The following is an 18279-nucleotide window of genomic DNA, read 5'->3' on the forward strand; positions in this document are numbered from 1 at the left end:
ATCTGCTTTTTAACCAGCTTTAGCAAAATTATGCCGTCTTACACTCTGGAGCTATTTTCAGAGCAGCAGGCCTTCGCACAGATGGAGAAATGTTTGCTTTTCTGAGTAAAATAAACTTTCCTATGAGCTCATTCGAACTGTTTCAACTATATTTTAGATTTATTGAAATACTTGGTAGAATTCAGAGCGATAAAGACACTTGAATAAAGGCCCAAATGTCTCCTGATACAAATGTCGAAGTCTAAATGATCCAATTCAAGTGTCACAGAAGTGATAAAAGTATTTAATGTAATTATGATGACGTGATAGAATCCCTGGAGGTTGCTGGTTCTCACCTCCTCCTGGTGAGGAACCCTCTGCTGGCGGCCTGCAGTCGGACCACAGCTCGGTGCAGACGCAGGTAATCCTCCCGGGCTCGGTGGCAGCGCCAGGCCGTCTGAATGACCAGGGCGGCGGCGCCGCGCCGGGAGCGCCACGCCCTCCAGGCCCTCTGCAGCACCAGGGCCGAACGCCTCCGCAGCACGAACTTCCGACGCTCCCGGTAACCCCTCCACCGGGTCTGCAGGCACAGCGCCGCCGCCTCCCGGACGGCGGGGGCGGGGTCCTCCGGCAGGGCCGCCGAGCGGGACGAACGCCACCAGGTCTGGAGGAAACGGTGAGAAACGTTCACTTCAGAGGATGCACTGATCATCACGAATCAACGAAAAGCAGAAGTTCATTTTAAGGGATTCAATCTTCCAAAAATGTAAAGAAATTTTTTTTTTTTAAAAAGTTAAACAAAAAAGCTCATTATCCAACATCAAGAGCCAAACAGTGAAACAGTGAAATTTATTCCACCAAAATATTGATTAAACTGAAGCGTTATGTGTTCTATTCTCTATTGTGTCATTAAAATCAAGAAGACACTGCTGGACCATCTTCCTCCCTCTTCCCAGACACACTGACCAAAATCACATCTGTGTATGTTCACTTTATTTAAATACTCAATGGGTGTAAATACATTTTCTTCCCCTTTGTGTTCTTATTCGTATTAATAAATTAATATTTAATAAATTATCCCAAAAAAATTGAACACTGAATCCTTGGATTGAAAGTTAAGAGAGGAGAAATGAAAGACAAATCAATTCAAATTACACTCTTTTTTTTTTTTTTTTTTAATGTGTCCGTATGTTTTTAACTACTGATGGAATACATTACAGAAGCCTTCATTTGCTTGTTTATAAATTACACTTTTGAGCATTTAATAAGTCCTGGTATCAGCAAGCAGGGAAAGGTTTTCACCTGTCCTTCAATAAAGAGGTATCAGTGCATCCCTGGTTTAAAATAAAATAAATATAGTGATTAAAAAATCCTCATCAATATCCGCAACATGAAATCCAGCAGTGAGTCTGACATTTCTCCAGAACTGAATAAAAGGTATGGTTGAATCCTACCTGGATGCAGACGGCGGCTCGTCTCATCCGGACGAACTGCTTCCTCTCCAGACGGGCTCTGAAGCGCCGCTGCAGCGTGACGATGAGCCGGAAGACCTGGCCGTGGAGCAAGGCCTGCAGCCGCTGGCGCTCCGCCTCCCGGAGGAACACCTGAGGGCAGGAACCGCCACGCGCTTACTGAGGCCGGCCGCAGACACACACACGCTTTCAGCTCACACACACACACAGCTCCGAGAAGCCTGGCCGGATGCGTGGTCACAAGAATGTCAGGTATGATCCTCTAATTACACAGACGGGGACCCTGCATGGCGTCCAGCCATACTGTGGACGGAGACACACCAAACACGGCGCTCCAGTAATGAGGTTTTCCCCCACCGTCACTTTATTTATAGAGCCAATAATCCTCTTCTTTATACTTCAATATGCCAACAAAGACAGCATTAACAACTCGGTCCGATTACCTCCACTCTCTGAAACGCCCAAAACAATGACTGAAGGGAAAAGAACTCAAACAATAATCCTGTGGCGTTCCACAGGGCTCCATCCTCGGGCCATTATAATTTTCTCTTCACATGTGACCAAAGGTCATCATTAATTAACTTTTTCAATCTATTCAGACAATTTTCTTTAATACTGTAATCAGAAACAAAAAAGCAACAAAGAAATAAAAAAAGAAGTGGAAAAATAAACAATTATGTTATTACTGTTTTATATTATTAATATTTTATTATAATTACAATTTATTATAGGCAAATTTATTTTTAAATTAAACTAATTTGAGAAAAAAAACTAGCTGAAGTCATGTTTTTTTGATTATTTCGGGAGCTTTTTGGTCTCCATTTAATGGAATTCAACTCAGAGGTGTTACACATTTTCGTCCAGATCCCACAAACAGCTCAAGTTCATCTCAAGTGGTAAAATAGTGTTATAACTTTGTCTGGCTTTGAAAGAGTGTGTAAGAACTCATGCTAAATACAGATGTGTTTCTTTTTCTCAGTTAAATTATGAAATGGGCTCAGCGATCATTTCAAATTGTGTATATCTCTGTTGTTTTCAAAAAAAAAAACACTGAAAGGTAAAATAATTGAGGATTATAAAGTAAAATTCGTTAAGAGAAATGATTAAGAACAATTTAGAGCAAATCTTTTTTTCCCTTCTTTGTATTGCTGATATTCTGCTCCTATTCCCCGTTCTGTCAGACAGTTTGTGAAAATGAAAGTTTATTTCAGTCACATAACAGCTCATTAGCCTACTGCACACAGTTCAGGTTTTGCACAATTGATTGTAACTGAAATCAATTAACTCATGAGGATGTCACTGACACTCATCACATCATTGAATAAGTTTTTTTTAGTTCATTACCCTGAAATTTACACTTTCAAAGTTTTACTTTGATGTGGGCGCAGAGTTTACCTGATGTAAATGTGGATAATCGCCATGAAAAATGATTTGAATCTCAAAACAAATTCAATTTTAAAGAAACCATCTGGTGCAAAATACAGTGAAATGTTAAAATAAAATGTTTGATGTGCATGATAGGTGTTTTTACAAACTCCCCCTGACAGCAGGGCTGAGGCTAACGCTAGTTTTGCTCGCTGTCATGGCAGCATCACTGATTTCTCAGCTCGGGTCTCGGTGTCATGTTATGTTGCTACTCTGAAGAAATTTCTTTGAAACTCAGACTTTTCTTTGAAGCTTTTCTTCGAAGAATTTGCATTGTGGTTTGACCAGATTGGAGCTTTTTGCAGGCTGATTTTGGGCCCCGGGCCTTATGTTTGACACCAGAAGAAAGAGAACGTACCTGTGTCTTCCCCACTTGGTAGCCATCAGCCTGCAGGTCCAGCCGTCTGAGAAAGCGCTGGATCCCCTCTTTGGTGGGCCTGGTGCCCTCCGGCAGCAGCACCGAGAAATGACGGACGAAATCCTGAGAGGAAAACAAGAGACGGAGTTCCTGACCTGCTTGGTTTCACATTTCTGCAATAACGGATCAAACAGAAGAGGGCGGATTTAAAAAACCTTGTCTGAATGATCTGGATGAATTTTGAAAACATCTCGAGTGAAGACAGAGACAGCGACCGAGCGCATGTGGTTTCAGGTAAAAGGTCCACAGTTCAAACATCATGGCAGAAAAATGCCGAACTCCCACCCGTCAAACTGAGGCTCATTGTCTCAACTCTACACAATGCGAAAGCGGGGCTGGAAGGAGGCGGAGGCGGGAAAAGGATGCCGTGTTTATACAATCAGCGGCGGCGGGAGCGTCTCGGAGGGGACAATAGAGACGCTCTGTTCTGAGCTGCAGCGTCCTCCAAACTGATACTCGGCTCAAGACGTTCCTCATCGGCGCTGACCGCAGCGAATTTCTGCTAAACGGCAACGTCTGGCGGGGAAATGATCCCAGTGAGGTCATCCCAACGGGGACCGTTTAGAAAGTGAGATGACTCAAGGATCGCGCACGCGCACACACACACACACACACACACCACACACACACACACACACACACACACACACACACACACACACACACACACACACACACACACACACACACACACACACACACACACACACACACACACACACACACACACACACACACACACACACACACTTCTTAAAGTTGGAGTGATCAATTCCTTCTGCAAAGCTTCATTTAATAATGCAACTGATTTCAACAAATTGAAAACCTTGAAGATAAGTTCTGAGACATGCTAACAAATTAGGAAAATATGCGAAAAGGAAAGTGAGAAATTGAATACTTTTAATGTTTTGATTCAAATGATCAGGGCGGGACGGACGTCCCTCCATCTCTAAAATCTACCCGGAACAGTGATTCCCCTCTTGTTCCACAGAGACAGAGTCAAAGCAATTTCAAAAACTTTTGTTTGCCCTCGTTTCCATGGAGACAGACACTGAGTGGTTACAAAAAGTTCAATTTCAGTGGCTGTGACAGCCGTTGTCATGGAAACAGACCCAGACTATTTACAGAATTTTGGTATTTCTGTCATTTCCATGGAAACAAGAAACACAGTTTTCAAAACGTTGCTGTGTAAACGGAGCCAAACTCGAAATAAGAGGCCTTTCTTTGAAATCCATGACTCTTCATCTGGACTGATGCCAGATCAATGATATTGATCTGATGACAGGTGCAGCGAGAAGCTTTTACACTCAAACATTTATGAAGGTCTCCACTGTGGCATGACCTTGAATACATTCATTCTTTATCAAAATATTAGATGTAAAGATGTATTCTGATATCTGGGCTACAATTACGTTCTACATTTATCATCATACAGTTTGTAACGGACTGAGTGAAGAGTCAAATTATGTTTCCATTGTGAGCATGTCGACGCACTCTGGCCCGCTGGATCTCATTTCACTTCATTAGTTCAACATTGCATCATTTCTGGTGGCAAAAGGACAAAAAGCAGAAGTTGAAACTGATTAAAAACCACGAGGGAAAGATGGAAAACACAGTCAATGAACTGTTCTGCTCCTGAATCGACGCAGGTTTGAACTGTGATTAACGTGAGCAGAAATAAACACTGTCTGGTTCTGGGATTTAATGTAAAACTGCACAAAGCCACAAGTCACATAATCTATGAGATACTGCATGTTAAAGTAAAATGATGAAGTTTGGTGTAAATGTGGATTAATGTTTGCTTGATTTTATGAATTATTCTCTCAATATGAAGGTGAAAGTGGCGAGAGCGACTCACTCGATGACTGTAAAAACATTTAGTCAGAGTCAGATATTCTGCCTCGCAGGTGAAAACCATTACTTTGATGATCATATGTGGGACTTTGGGAGTCTTAGGAGAAAGACCTCTGAAATTCAGCTATTAAAGCACCGGTACCCTGATTCTTTTTTAAATGGTAGAATAAATGTGTGTGTGATTTGGTCGTTCACGGAGCCAGAGCACCGACTCCATCTGAAAGCTCCAGCAGGACGGGGGGACGAGCATCGGCGAAGAGCTGAATCACTCCCAAACGTCCTCCCTCCAGATCGCCGTCCAGCGTGACGGCTGTTTCACACATCAGCTCATCCTCAGCCGGCGAGGTTAACATGCCCGCCACCTAACACCCCCCACAACCCCCCAGCGTGAAACACTCTACCCCACCCAGGCAGCTTGGCAATTAAATTAAATATTCATCATAATAAAAACCACTGATCTGAATACAAATGTAAAGATACATTCTAATCTGAGCTCCAGCAGTCACAGGAATGTGTGTGAAGAAGAGAAGAAGTGGCGTTTTGTTTCAGTGGAGGTCACGGCTTCACTCTATACAGGAGTCCAGCATTCAGAAATATATCACTACTGTGTGTGTCTGTGTGTGACTGAGTGAAAATCTGTAATTTTGTGTGTATTTGTATGTGTGTGTGTTCTGTGTGAGAATGTAACTGCATTTATATGGTTTGTGTGAGCACCTCTGCTTGATTAAGTGTGAGAAGAGTGTTAGAACTGTGTGTGTGTATACATATATATACATACACACGAACTAAATATGCATGTGTGAATTTGTGTGGTTTTCTTTGAGTATTTGTGTGTGTGTGTGTGTGTGTTACCTTGAAGCTGTATTTGACGTTGTACCCAGACTGGCGGATGCGCACCGTCTCCAGCATGCCGGTGTAGCGCAGCTGCCTCAGCACCAGGTTATCGTTAAACCTCAGGGGCAGCTGGGGGGGGGGGGGGGGGGGGGGGGGGGGGGGGGGGGGGGGGGGGCGCAGACCGACAGTTTGAAATACTTCAAAGGAAATGAAAAAAATGCTTTGAAAGCTGAAACAAACGGGGGTCTGTACCTTCTCGGCGTTGGAACGGATGCACTTGACAAAATAAGGCTCAGACTGACCCAGAGTCTCCATCAGCTTATTGAGCGAGGCCTGCGGGGCGAGACGGAGAACAGCCGGTTCAACAGCCGGTTCAGGGGCCAGACGGAGAACAGCCGGTTCAACAGCTGGTTCAGGGGCCAGACGGAGAACAGCCGGTTCAACAGCCGGTTCAGGGGCCAGACGGAGAACAGCCGGTTCAGGGGCCAGACGGAGAACAGCCAGTTCAGGGGCCAGACGGAGAACAGCCGGTTCAGGGGCCAGTTGGAGAACAGCCGGTTCAACAGCCGGAGAACAGCCGGTTCAGGAACCAGACGGAGAACAGCCGGTTTCGGAGCGAACAGCCGGTCATAGTGTAGGAGACAGGCGGCCGCCAGAGGCTGTTTATCACTGCTCATCACCATGGCAGCTAACACTGCACAGATTGAGGCTCTGCTCAGTGAAAACAGACTGACTTTATGGTTTTGTTTCAGAGAAGCTTTGCGTTTCCTTAGCGACATTTTCAAAACAACATCTTAAATAACAATCCAACGTGGTCATCTGTAAAGACGATGGTCCATGTTATCCCACTGTTCATGTTACTGCGTGTTGTTCGTGTTGTGTGTGTGTGTGTGTGTGTGTGTGTAAGTGTGGTTTCATAACTAAATTGAACAACAGCGCCACCCGGTGGCCTACCATGCTGACTACACTGTTTCCAGCATTTCTGTGCAAACAGATGTTGCTGCTGCGAAAACTTAAAAAAAAAACAACCAAAGTTTTCACTTGAAACATTGTCGTGTAAACGGCACCGAAAACCAGTGCTGACAGTTTCCCTGACAGAGAAGGAAGCAAGCAGTTTGAGAAACAAGAGGGAGAACGTAGAAAAAGTGAAAAAAAAACAAAAAAAAAAACCTCAGAAACATAAAATAGTCTGACAAATCCAGAGTATAAAAACAGTTACTTTCCACAAATAGCAGTAAAATGTGAGAATCAGCATGTGGGTGCAGAGAAGGATGAAGCCATGTGTTTGGCAGATACCGTGTGTGTGTGTGTGATAATGCAGTGGCGGGAGGAATTCAGTCTCCTCCCCCTCCACGGGAGATTAAAGCAATCAGCGCAGGATGTGGAAAGTGAAGTCATCCACACACGGGGGGCCAGGGCTGCCGGCCAGAGGCCCCCCACCCCACCCCACCCCACCCCACCACCCCTACTGCTACAACTCCTCCAAACACACAACGTGGATGGCAGCTGTGTGGAAACGTTGCAGAGAAACAGGCCAGCGCTCTCTGTCCACACACACACACACACACGCACACACACACACAGTGTTCTAACTGGCTGTAAAGAGGACTGCAGTGTTTGTGTTTTAGCTGGGCATGGGTGTGTTTGTGTCTGAATTAATTGGTTTCTATTCCTAAACACATTGTCAGGAAGTGTGTAAGAGGCTGATCTGTGTTTCTTTTATTGTCACAGCAGATTTAATTCTGCTTTAAAAAGCTCCACCTTCAGCTGTGAGGGCGTGTCGGCCACGTTGGGAAAAAGATCATTTTCTATTTCTTTTCTCCAATTCATCAGGCAGACATGACGTCAGTGTTACGACCTCTGTAGCCACCACATAATAAATGTCACACACACACACACAGGAGAGTAGCGGAGGGATGTTTCCGTCTGAGGACCACGCCTCGGTTTTTATCGTATTCACAGCTGGAGAGGGACTCCTCAGGGGAGCTATTGGAGTTATTTTCACTGCGTGCGTGCGTGTGCGTGTGTGTGTGTGTGTGTGTGTGTGTGTGTGTGTGTGTGTGTGTGTGTGTGTGTGTGTGTGTGTGTGTGTGTGTGTGTGTGTGTGTGTGTGTGTGTGTGTGTGTGTGTGTGTGGTGTGTGTGTGTGTGTGTGTGTGTGTGTGTGTGTGTGTGGACCTGGAACTGCGCGCTGATGCTGGGCGGCTTCTTCTTCTTGTGCAGGTGCAGCAGCGACTTGGTGATGCGGTCGTGGAGCGTCAGGTTGCTCAGGTACTTCAGGGACTTGACGTTCAGCAGGTGCTGCAGACGGGAAGCCGGCGTCACTCTGAGCAGCTCAGATCGACACGTCCGAATCTCGCCACGCCGGAAACTCACTCACCTTGGGAAGAACCGGCTTGGACTTGTAGTTTTTGTTCCTCCTGGTCATGAAAGGCAGAAACACAACAGCACATTGTAAAAAGCACAAGAGTGTTTAGTTGTTTTAAAGAAGCTGAAAAATTGAGCTTATTGAAGATGTGTTTTTCTGTAGGTTACTGAAAGTAGCACGGTAACATAACAAAAGTGATAAAACTTTGATGACAACACTGATAATTCTGCCACCTAATGCACAAAAGTGGAAGTACTTTAAATATGTAAATATTGCAAAAAAGTTAAAAAGTTAAAAAAAACATTTAAAAACTTATTATAGAAATTCTTTCTAAGAATGAGAAAAATGTAACTTATTAATAATAAATTTATTTTTGTGCTCTTTTCATTGATAAAAATCTCAAATTCCTAAAACAAAAAAAAAAAAACACTTAAAAACAGCAATAAAAGCTGCACTATGTTCTTCCTCGACGGGGCAGGTAATGGTCAATTTGGTGAAGAACGTCGAAGTTTCCAGAAAAACCGACCAATGGAGCACAGGTGAAGGCTAAATGAAGGTCTATAATTCACATTTTCACAAAATTAGACTCAAGTCTAAGGAAATGTCTTGCTTTTTCTCTATATGATAGAAAATCTGTCATAAGGTGAGACTTTACAGATCACACAGCAGAAAAACACACGCTGCACAGAAAAATATGAAAATGAGAGGATGAAATGGCACACTAAAATATTATGAATATTTAATACGATTTAGACAGCAATTTTTATAAAATGCAATAAAAAACGCCGGTGTTTATATGTTTTCAAAAAAGTTAAATCTGACAAACTGAAGATGTTCATGGTCTTTCCAGTGAACTGGATGTGAAGCCGGTGTGATGACGGAGGTGTCGGTACTGACATGAGGATGTCGTGCGCTCGCTCCAGCAGTTTGCTGCTGGCCGAGTTGACGAAGACTCCGTCTTCTTCTGTGGTGGAGCTGCTGGACGATAAACGGCTCTGTCGACCCGAACGGCCGTTCCAGCCTGGACTGGGAGAACCCCTTCACACACACGCACACACACACAAAATATCAGGAAATCATTTTTCCACATCATCTGGATTCATCTAAGGTTCAGAACAAGTTTTGGACGTTCGTGCATTTTAAAGAGACGCGGCTGACTTTTCCAGTGTTGTACGCCTGAGGCGGCTCTGACACACTGCTGTGAGCGAAGCCTGGCAGGACTCAGACCTCAGACCTCAAGGTAGAAACCACAAGACAAACAGAACCGCCGGCGGTTAGCAGCAGCGTCAGGACGGACTGAGTCTCATCGTTTACGAGGACTCCTCCTCGCACCGCGGCTCTGACGGCTGTTATCGTGGCGTATGGACAAAGCGAGGCGAGACGCCGGTGCGCGGAGGTCGTTACTGCCCCACAGCTGATCCGAGTGGACTGAAATGCACCGATTTGTTTCCGACGGCAGGACGAGAGCCGGGCAGCGACCACAGACGAACAAATTTCGTGTCGACATCTCGAGCTAAACGCTTAGGAAACTTTTTCTTGACCCCTTCCAACAATCAGACCTGACACAGCTTTTGACATGTTCTGCTCTCTGTATCCCTGAAGACAATGAAAACAAGTTTGTTCGGTTGCAGTGAAAAGATTTCTGCAAAAAAAAAAACACCAAATGAGTGTAAATTTACCAACATTTACTGCAGCATCGTCCGCATAAGTGGAGACAAATTTGGAAGAAACGGGAGACACTGAGTGAGGCTCTGAGTAGATAAAATAAAAGGATTGAAGCGAAAATGATTTGAAGCAAAAATCTGCTTAAACAAATAGAAGGGACGATGAAAGAAAGAGGCCAAAAACGAACAAAACAAAAAAACATTTCATCATCAAACTTAAAATGACAGTGAAACTTTTCAAAAATGGAAAAACAAAACAGAACATGACCAGATCGGTGAGTTGTTCTCTCCTTCAAGTTGTGACTGTTGATCAAGTCCTTTGATGAAAAGTCATTGTTCCCCTGACCGTCGTTCCTCCGCTCACGAAGCTGCTCAAAGATCTCTTTCCATCCAACACCAGGCTGCAGAGTTCTTTTTTCAGGAAGTTGTGAAATCATAAACAGACGGTTCTCTTGGGCTTTTTTTCTAGCAGCTGATTCTCATGAACATGAATGATTCAACGGCAAAACGAAGACTGAGGCCAAAAATAACGCAAGACATTTTATGGATCAACAAACGTAAAGAAACAAAACAGCAGATTTTCCTCGAGATTATTTTTGAATATTTGGCTGGAAAGAACCTGAAGAAGCTCCTCTTCTGTCCCAGGGGTTCATCTTTACGACTCTACAGCCGAATTCATGACTGCGTGGCGTTAGAACCCAATAAATCACGGAGGAGGATCCACTAAACCTCCACAAAATAAATTATACGCACATTTCAAGGTTTCCATGCCGTCCTGACATAATCCTGTGGCAAAGATTTCATTGTCAACAGAGGAGTCAGAAAAGACCGTTTTCAGTGGAAATATAATGTAAAGCACAAATGTTGAGGATTCCTCCCCAGATGCTCGTCGGTGTCAGTCTACAGCTGGACGAAGCAGAGGGCTGAAGACAAGCGGCCTGCAGGGAGAAGTCGTCACTCCGAGACGCTGAGGTCCAACTTTACGTCACCGAGGAAGCAGCTGCAGGGTCAGCGCTCGCATGGGGGGGACGGGCGGGGCGGGGGGTGAGTTGGTAGTTTTGAGTTTGGACCAAAACGCTAACGATTTTTGTAGTTGTGGTGTTTTCTAAACTCTGCACAGACGTTTCGCCTGCAGCTTCCTGAAGGTCAGTATTTCCTGATTCTTTGTGAAAAAGAGAATTTGGACAGTTTTCAGGAGAGTCTAGGTTTCCTCTGCCGCAACGGACGACATCGTTCAGCCTTTCATTCACTTTTTACAATCCATAAAGTTGTTAAAATATGAAAACAGGAGTCGGTTTCTTCAGTTTAACATGTCAGACAATCATTTTTATATTTGTCTTACAACACACACACACTCACACACTTACCGGGGCGAGCGCTCATTGAAGGTGTTGCTTCCTTGCAGGTCTGACAGCGGCGTGCGCGGACTCTTCCTGGTCACACCTGATCACGAACACAGAGGTTGGCATCGTGTAACACACACAGACACACACACACACACACATACACAGACACACACGCACAGAGACCACACCCACTCCAAGCAGGGCCAAACAGCGTGTGATTTACAGTGAGCCTTCCTCATGTGAACCATCAGTGACTGCAGGTTATTGATTATTGAAGAGTCACAGGGGGAGCAGGGAGCGGATGTTAGCGCCAATTACAAGTTACTGTGTTCAGTCTGCAGATTTTAAAGCCCCGCTGACACGACGACAAGTGAAAGCCCAAAAGCTCCGTGGCGTTTTGAGAGTCCGTTCACACGACGACCGAGCACGGAGCCGCTGAAGACTGTCGACATGGTAACAGCAAGGAACGCAAATTTTTGAAAACTCCGTTGCTATGGAAACAGTGAGACATGCACATTTTTGAAAATGCTCTGAAACAGTGGAAAATGCAAATTGCTGAAAACACTATGGCTCACACCTCTGTAGAAACGAGGAAAATGCAACATATCTGCACAGATGAGGGTAGATTAACAAAAAACTGTTTTTGTTTTTTTTTCAGGACTCCCAGTCCAGATTGTCGTGGCTCTGATTCTGGTCTAGAATCTCCTGGACTTGGTAGTTTTAGAGTTGACAGTCACTGTAATAGCCATCCAACTTGGTGTTCTGTCATAAAAAGTGTCTGATTCTCCCACTGATCATGGTCACAGCAGAAAAAAAATCTAATTAATGCATGTAATTCATCGCACTTTGATTATACAACAATTTTAGAATGCAAACTGTGATTAAACACAGTCATGGGTTTGTAAGTAACCAATCATAATGAATTAAGGTCACACCCTGGTTTATTTTAAAAACAGCCAACAGCTCCCACTAGTGGCTCAAGATGAAAACTACACCGGACAGGGTTTCTGAAACCAGGTGTTTTCTGTGAAACGGCGTCGCGTCAACGGGGCTGAAGACACACGACGTCCCCTGATTACACGTGAATGTGAGCGGAATCAGGCCGAAGGGGTGTTTGTGTGCCGCCGCAGTGATTTCGGGGGTTTCGGCAGTGGCGCTACGGTGTGTGTTAGCCGCTAACGAAGACTGAACCGGTGTACCGTTTCCACCGTCATCACTCTGCACATTTTCACTCTCATCCGGAGCTGCAGGGTGGCACAAAACACAGACACACACAGACACATGTGAGTGTGGCGAGACGTCCGGGGGAGGAAGAGTGGCCTCGGTGAGGAGGTGTGTGACGTTCCCCGAACCAGAGGTGAGCAAGTTAGAGGCGATCATGAACAGTCGACATCAGGGGTCTGCAACCCGGGACGCCCCCACCTCGCCACAGCTCAGACCAACACAAACAAACACTTTCTTTGGAGGTTCACTTATATTGATGTGGAAAAAAGATACTTCAGACGTCCTTATTTGGCAGCTCAGGAGGGAAATTCTAAAATTAAGTTATCAGAAAGTATAAAATGTCACGTCTGTAATGTGTGAAAATAGCCACTATGTGAGCATCTCAATGGGAACTTTCTTTCTCTTGAACTCAAAGGATAATTTTAAATGTTTTAGATGTTTTGACTGAAATAATACAGCTTTTACTTTTGAAAAAGTCTGATTTTATACAGAAATATTAAAATATTTCATAATGTCACATTTTTCCCCTTTTAAAACAAAACAAAAAAAAGATTGATGAATATTTCTGGGAAAGCTAAAAAAGACTGGAATCAAAATAAAGTCTTCAACTATTTTAGTTTCTGCATAGAACCGGAAAAAAACCTCACTTTTTTCTAAATCTTTTGGGACGTGTCTGTCCATATAAACTCCTCAGCCACGTGTGTAAAGGTAGTTAATTCAAAAAATTTTTTCTAACAGTAGTAACTTGTTGCTGTTCATAATTGGTGAGGTTGTTTCTTTCACAGCCACTTGACTGATAAAATATTATAAAAACTTGGTTAACAAGGCTTTTTTTTTTTTAAATGCTGTCAAGGAGATGTTAAATATTCCAAATTACATAAAAATCAAACTTTAAAGTTTTTGTTTAAAGCAGAGCATACATGATGCAATTATCAATATTTATATAAAACCAAACAATTCGTGCAGAAAATGATTCCGATCTCAACATAAAGTCAATTTTAATGAAATGCAGACGCAGTGCAGATCTCATTTTAAAGCAGAAAACTAAACAGTCATGAAGGGTTTAAACACTTCCTCGCCTCTGTTTGTCTGTCTTTCAATGCTACTGAAGCTGCTACAGGTCTCTGCGGTTCAGTGAAGCCTCCCGATCCGTCTGGAGTGTGAATAATGAGCCTGGTTCTGAGCGTTGCAGACCCCTGTGAGCGCCGACTGGCCGCCGTCACCAGCCTGAATGGGATTAGTGGCAGTGGGGTGGAGCCCTCACAGCGTGCTGGTGGGCAGAAGCAGCCGCTGTCGTCACCGACAACCGGCCGTACGGACATGCAGAGGACGGCCAGGGCGTGCAGGTGACCGGGCATGCAAGACGGCATGGTGAGGACCCCCCCCCCATCCCCCCCAGTGGTGGTGGTCTGAGTCTCTGTGAGATTTGCAGCCTTACTGTGCTTCTCCTCTTTGCACCGCTGCAGGATCTCTAAGCTTCTCTGATGCACAGGGTGCTGCAGAAAGCTAAAACTATCCACACTTTTCAAAACTGCACAGGGAGCAGCGTCATCATGCCCTTGGAGAAGCAAAAAGAAAAAAAAAAAGACAAGAAAAGAGAAACAGAGAGAGAGAGAGAGAGAAACGGCAGATTAGACAGCGAAGGAAAAAAAGAGATCCGGAGATGCAGTGATCTACTGGAGGGAAACCTGGCAAGACGCCAGCAGACGAGCGTTCGTCCGTCTGGGACTGCCGTCCTGCGGTCGCCACCAAAGGGGAATCCGTTCAACGCCTTCTCAGGTTTTCATGACTCAGCATTACGCCACTTAAACGCCAATTATGATAGATGCTAACCCCCCCCAATAGTTATTTTAAACAGTCCCTTCACCCACAGAGAGTACATCATGTTAAATCTAAGTCCGCTGCTGTTATGAAGATGAATTGCTATATATTCTAACATTTATGGTTAAATTTGGCCCTGAAAATGTGTGCAGATGTTTAACGGTCCTCAAGCTCATATCAAAATAAAAAAACTAGACCCGGTTTATTTCTGTTTGAGAAATGTTTTTCATTCACACGACTACGTTTTGGAAAGTGTCAGTTTCCATGGAAACGGAGGATACACTGAAAAAAACCAGGCTGCTGAAGCTCAGAAAAGCTGAATAACCCCCCCCCCCCATGGAAAAACTAGGAAAAACTAGGATCTCAGCAACCGTTTCCAAAGAGTTGCATTTTGAGCGTCTCCGGCCACCGTTGTCATGTAAACAGAGCAAAACGTTTCTGTTTTCACTTAAAAAAGGACCTAATTTTTCATAAATGCAAAATTTTGGTGAAACAGTGCGTTTTTCACCCGAGACGTTGTCGTGTGAACAGGGCCTTGGCTGTGACCCCCCCTCCCGGTGGAAAACCCACGAACGCTGACTAAAACACGAAACCCGTCAGAAGACGTGGAGCGGAGCCCTCTGGGCAGCGGAGCTCAGGTAGAAGGATTTTCTACAACACGTCTACTCAGATGCAAACGATTCAAATCCACAGTAGAGGAGGAGCGGAGGAGGTGCAGAGCTGGAAAACATCAAGTCTGCGGCGTTCAGAGAGCAGCTGGAGGCAGATCCACTACAGGAGAGCAGCATTCGAGGGGAGCCGAGGCTCCAGAGGAGCGAAGGCATTCTGCCAGCAGGAGGCCGAGTCAACGCTACCGAGGCAGAGGCGGAGGAAACTACAGCAAGGAGGAACTCTTTATCCGCTTCCTGTTCTGATGTTAAGATGCTTCACATGGGAAAAGATGCATGTTAACAGAATCAACACAGAAAAACAACAACCGCAACGCCGTGTTCCCGATCGTTCAGGGGAAAATGTGTTCCCGTCTTCATCCATCAAATGACCAAAAAGCTTCAATGTTTTGATTCATCTCTGATGGAATAAAACTTCTGACACCAGAAACTGAATCTGGAACTGAAAAAACGTCTCAGATGTCTCGGAAAAAAGTAGAAAACAATGAAAAATCAAGAACAGGACGTTTAGTCACAACATTAAAGATTAACGAATGAAGAATAAGCTCAGGGTTTGAATTCACTCAACATGTTTCAGTATTGTTCATTTAATTTATTCATTTAATTATAATCTTAAGAATTCAATAATTTTATTTTTGAATGTATCATTTATTAATTGTTTTTTATATAAACTAATTTTATTTTACTTCTTTATATTAAATACATTTTAGTATTTTAGTTAATGGCTAAACAGTGTCAGTTGGAATAAAAAAACAAATGTATTTATTATTAGTATTGTGTTTTTAGTCTTTATTCTTTGTAATTATTTATAATTACATTATTATTGTATTCATTATGTTGCATTATTTATTTATTCCTTTGTTCAGTTGTTACTTTAATATTGCATTATCTAGATAAATAATACAAATTTGTTTAAATTTTTCAATTTAATTCAGTTAATTACATTAAGTAAGAATCAATTTCATTTTTAAATGTATTCTGATCAATGCAGATTTCATAAAGTTACGAGTTAAAAATGAAGAAATGAAGAAAAACGTGGATCAAACACTGATCTGTCAGGAGATTTTGTTGATCGTTTTTAACTTTTCCCTTCATTTCAGCAGATAAACTCCATTTTCATTTCATGAACTGAACAGAAACAGAAGTTCAACAAAGGAAATGCAAGAAATTTTCAGGATTAAATAGAATCAAAAGTCAGATGAAATTCTATTTTAATTTAATTTAAATTCAGTTTCGGTTGGAAGAAGATAAACTCCAACAGGATAAATCTGAGAAAGGTCACACTTTTGTCTTTTGTGTGTGTGTGTGTGTGTGTGTGTGTGTGTGTGTGTGTGTGTGTGTGTGTGTGTGTGTGTGTGTGTGTGTGTGTGTGTGTGTGTGTGTGTGTGTGTGCGCATGCGCAGCAGTCTGGTCTCACCACTCTTCCTCAGTGTGTGTCTCCTCCCGGCCTCCCTGAAGGCCACCAGGGCCCTGAAGTAGGCTCGGAGCACCGCCCAGCGGAAGGTGGCCGACGGGTCGATTCCCATCAGCCCGCAGATGAAGGCGCTCTTGCTGCTCTTGAGCAGAGCGACGACGTCGGGACGCATGTGGTCCGTGTTCTTCTCCCTGAAGTCCTGCAGACGCGGCACACAGACCAGCGGTTTGACCGATCAGATCGGACGTACTGATCCGTGCCTGAACAGAACGCCTTCTGCTCGCCGGCGGGCCGCTCTGACCTTGACGCCGTACTTGACCTTGCCGGCGTAGTGCTGGATGATGAAGGCGGGCTCCATGACGGCCGGGAACTCGATGTAGCCGTTCCCCTCGTGCTGCCGCTTGAACTTGTCCAGCAGCGTCTGGTTGGTGGCCTGAGGGAAGCTGGAACCGGAGGCAAACCGGAGGAAGAGGATCCACGTTTACATGATTTCCTTTTTCATTTTCACGTCGCAGAACAGCGTGGCACACGCTCACTTGCACTCCTCGTCCAGCAGGTGGAACAGGGCGGTGGGCTTCTTGCTGATCAGGTTGATGCAGCCGGTGTTGTCGATGTAGTCGATGTTCCTCCAGCTGATGCCTTCGGACCGGTACTCCTCCTGCGGGGTCACAGACAGGGCAAACCACTTCACGCCTCTGATTTAAAACGCTGTGCGTGCAGGTCATTCCGGTGGTCATAATGCTACGGCTGGCGGTGGAAGACGTCCCTCCGGGATCATCAGAATCGGATGGCGGTCCGCTGTGAGGCGACCTGTTCAGGTTCATCATGACACAAACACGGTGTTATTCCTGGCCTCATGGGAAAGAGGTTCAACCAGTAAAGACTCTAATCCCAGGGAGGTTTCAGAAAAAAGAATTACGAAAAAACACACCAAAAAAACATCTGTGGAATCTCCTTTTCTGTTTTTACCCTGAAGACAGAAAGTTAATGAACAGGAGAGGATGGGAGCAGAGGAAGGAGGAGTTCAGCGGAAACGACGCGTCTGAAGGGAAAATCCGCCTCCTGCACTCAAACCATGTTTGACTTTTCATTCCTGCGAACTGACGGCGTCAACAAGCCGAACCGTCGCCTCACTCTCTGGAAGATTTTCCCCCAAAACAAGACAAGCCCAGGTTGTGTCTCTGGCTAGGAAAACTTTGAAAGCGTGAAGCGGGAAACTGTGAAGCCACAGCGGTTTGATGCGACATGAGAAGCGCTGAGAGCCAGACGGGAGCCGAGTCGACTCTTCGGTCATCACTGAATCCACACCCCGCTTCAAACCAGCCCCCGACTGAAACGGCACCTTTCATCCAGAGGGGGCAGCAGTGAGCCGCTGCTCCTCATCCAGAGAGGATTTCGGTTCTGCAGCTGCTCCCTCTATTTTTAACCTGACGGTGTCACTTTTTTTTCCAGTGTTTTCAGCACTTTAGGATCCGTTTACACCGAGACATTTCCCATGTAAATGCATCGTTTTTGTTTTTCTGTTTCCGAAAAGTTTAGATGTGCGTTTACATGAAAACAGCAGAAACTCTGAAAACAATGCCGTTTTCATGAAGGGCCACTCGTTGATGCGGTTGATATTTTTTTTACTTTGTTTTTTTAAAGCTGTGTTGTACCGTTTCCATGTAGACAGAGCCACAGCTTTTTCAAAAAGTTACAATCTCCCCTATTTACACAGAGACGGAATTGGTGCACTTTCTAAAAGTTGCGCCCTCCTCCTCCTCTCTCATTTCCACGGAGATGGAGCATTTTCA

General features: G+C 44.5%; 1 protein-coding gene across 11 annotated transcripts in view; it reads right to left on the minus strand.

Moving 5' to 3' along the window:
* myo9aa (myosin IXAa) overlaps window positions 1-18279 on the minus strand; it is a 109613-nt gene that overhangs the window by 14553 nt on the left and 76781 nt on the right. For 6 of the 11 annotated variants that reach the window (XM_030106120.1, XM_030106377.1, XM_030105866.1 and 3 more), the window contains 14 exons: window positions 17023-17144; window positions 16788-16929; window positions 16490-16685; window positions 14022-14141; window positions 12559-12603; window positions 11381-11456; window positions 9247-9387; window positions 8362-8401; window positions 8160-8282; window positions 6235-6315; window positions 6001-6111; window positions 3235-3357; window positions 1434-1583; window positions 336-643 (listed from right to left, as the gene is read on the minus strand). In XM_030106120.1, coding sequence (XP_029961980.1) covers window positions 336-643; window positions 1434-1583; window positions 3235-3357; window positions 6001-6111; window positions 6235-6315; window positions 8160-8282; window positions 8362-8401; window positions 9247-9387; window positions 11381-11456; window positions 12559-12603; window positions 14022-14141; window positions 16490-16685; window positions 16788-16929; window positions 17023-17144 — 1778 coding nt within the window. The remainder of the gene's footprint in view (window positions 1-335; window positions 644-1433; window positions 1584-3234; window positions 3358-6000; window positions 6112-6234; window positions 6316-8159; window positions 8283-8361; window positions 8402-9246; window positions 9388-11380; window positions 11457-12558; window positions 12604-14021; window positions 14142-16489; window positions 16686-16787; window positions 16930-17022; window positions 17145-18279) is intronic. The other 5 variants (XM_030106036.1, XM_030106464.1, XM_030105953.1 and 2 more) reach the window with 3 other exon arrangements.

The sequence above is a fragment of the Salarias fasciatus genome, chromosome 1, assembly GCF_902148845.1.
Source record: "Salarias fasciatus chromosome 1, fSalaFa1.1, whole genome shotgun sequence".
Classification (NCBI taxonomy): Eukaryota; Metazoa; Chordata; class Actinopteri; order Blenniiformes; family Blenniidae; genus Salarias; species Salarias fasciatus.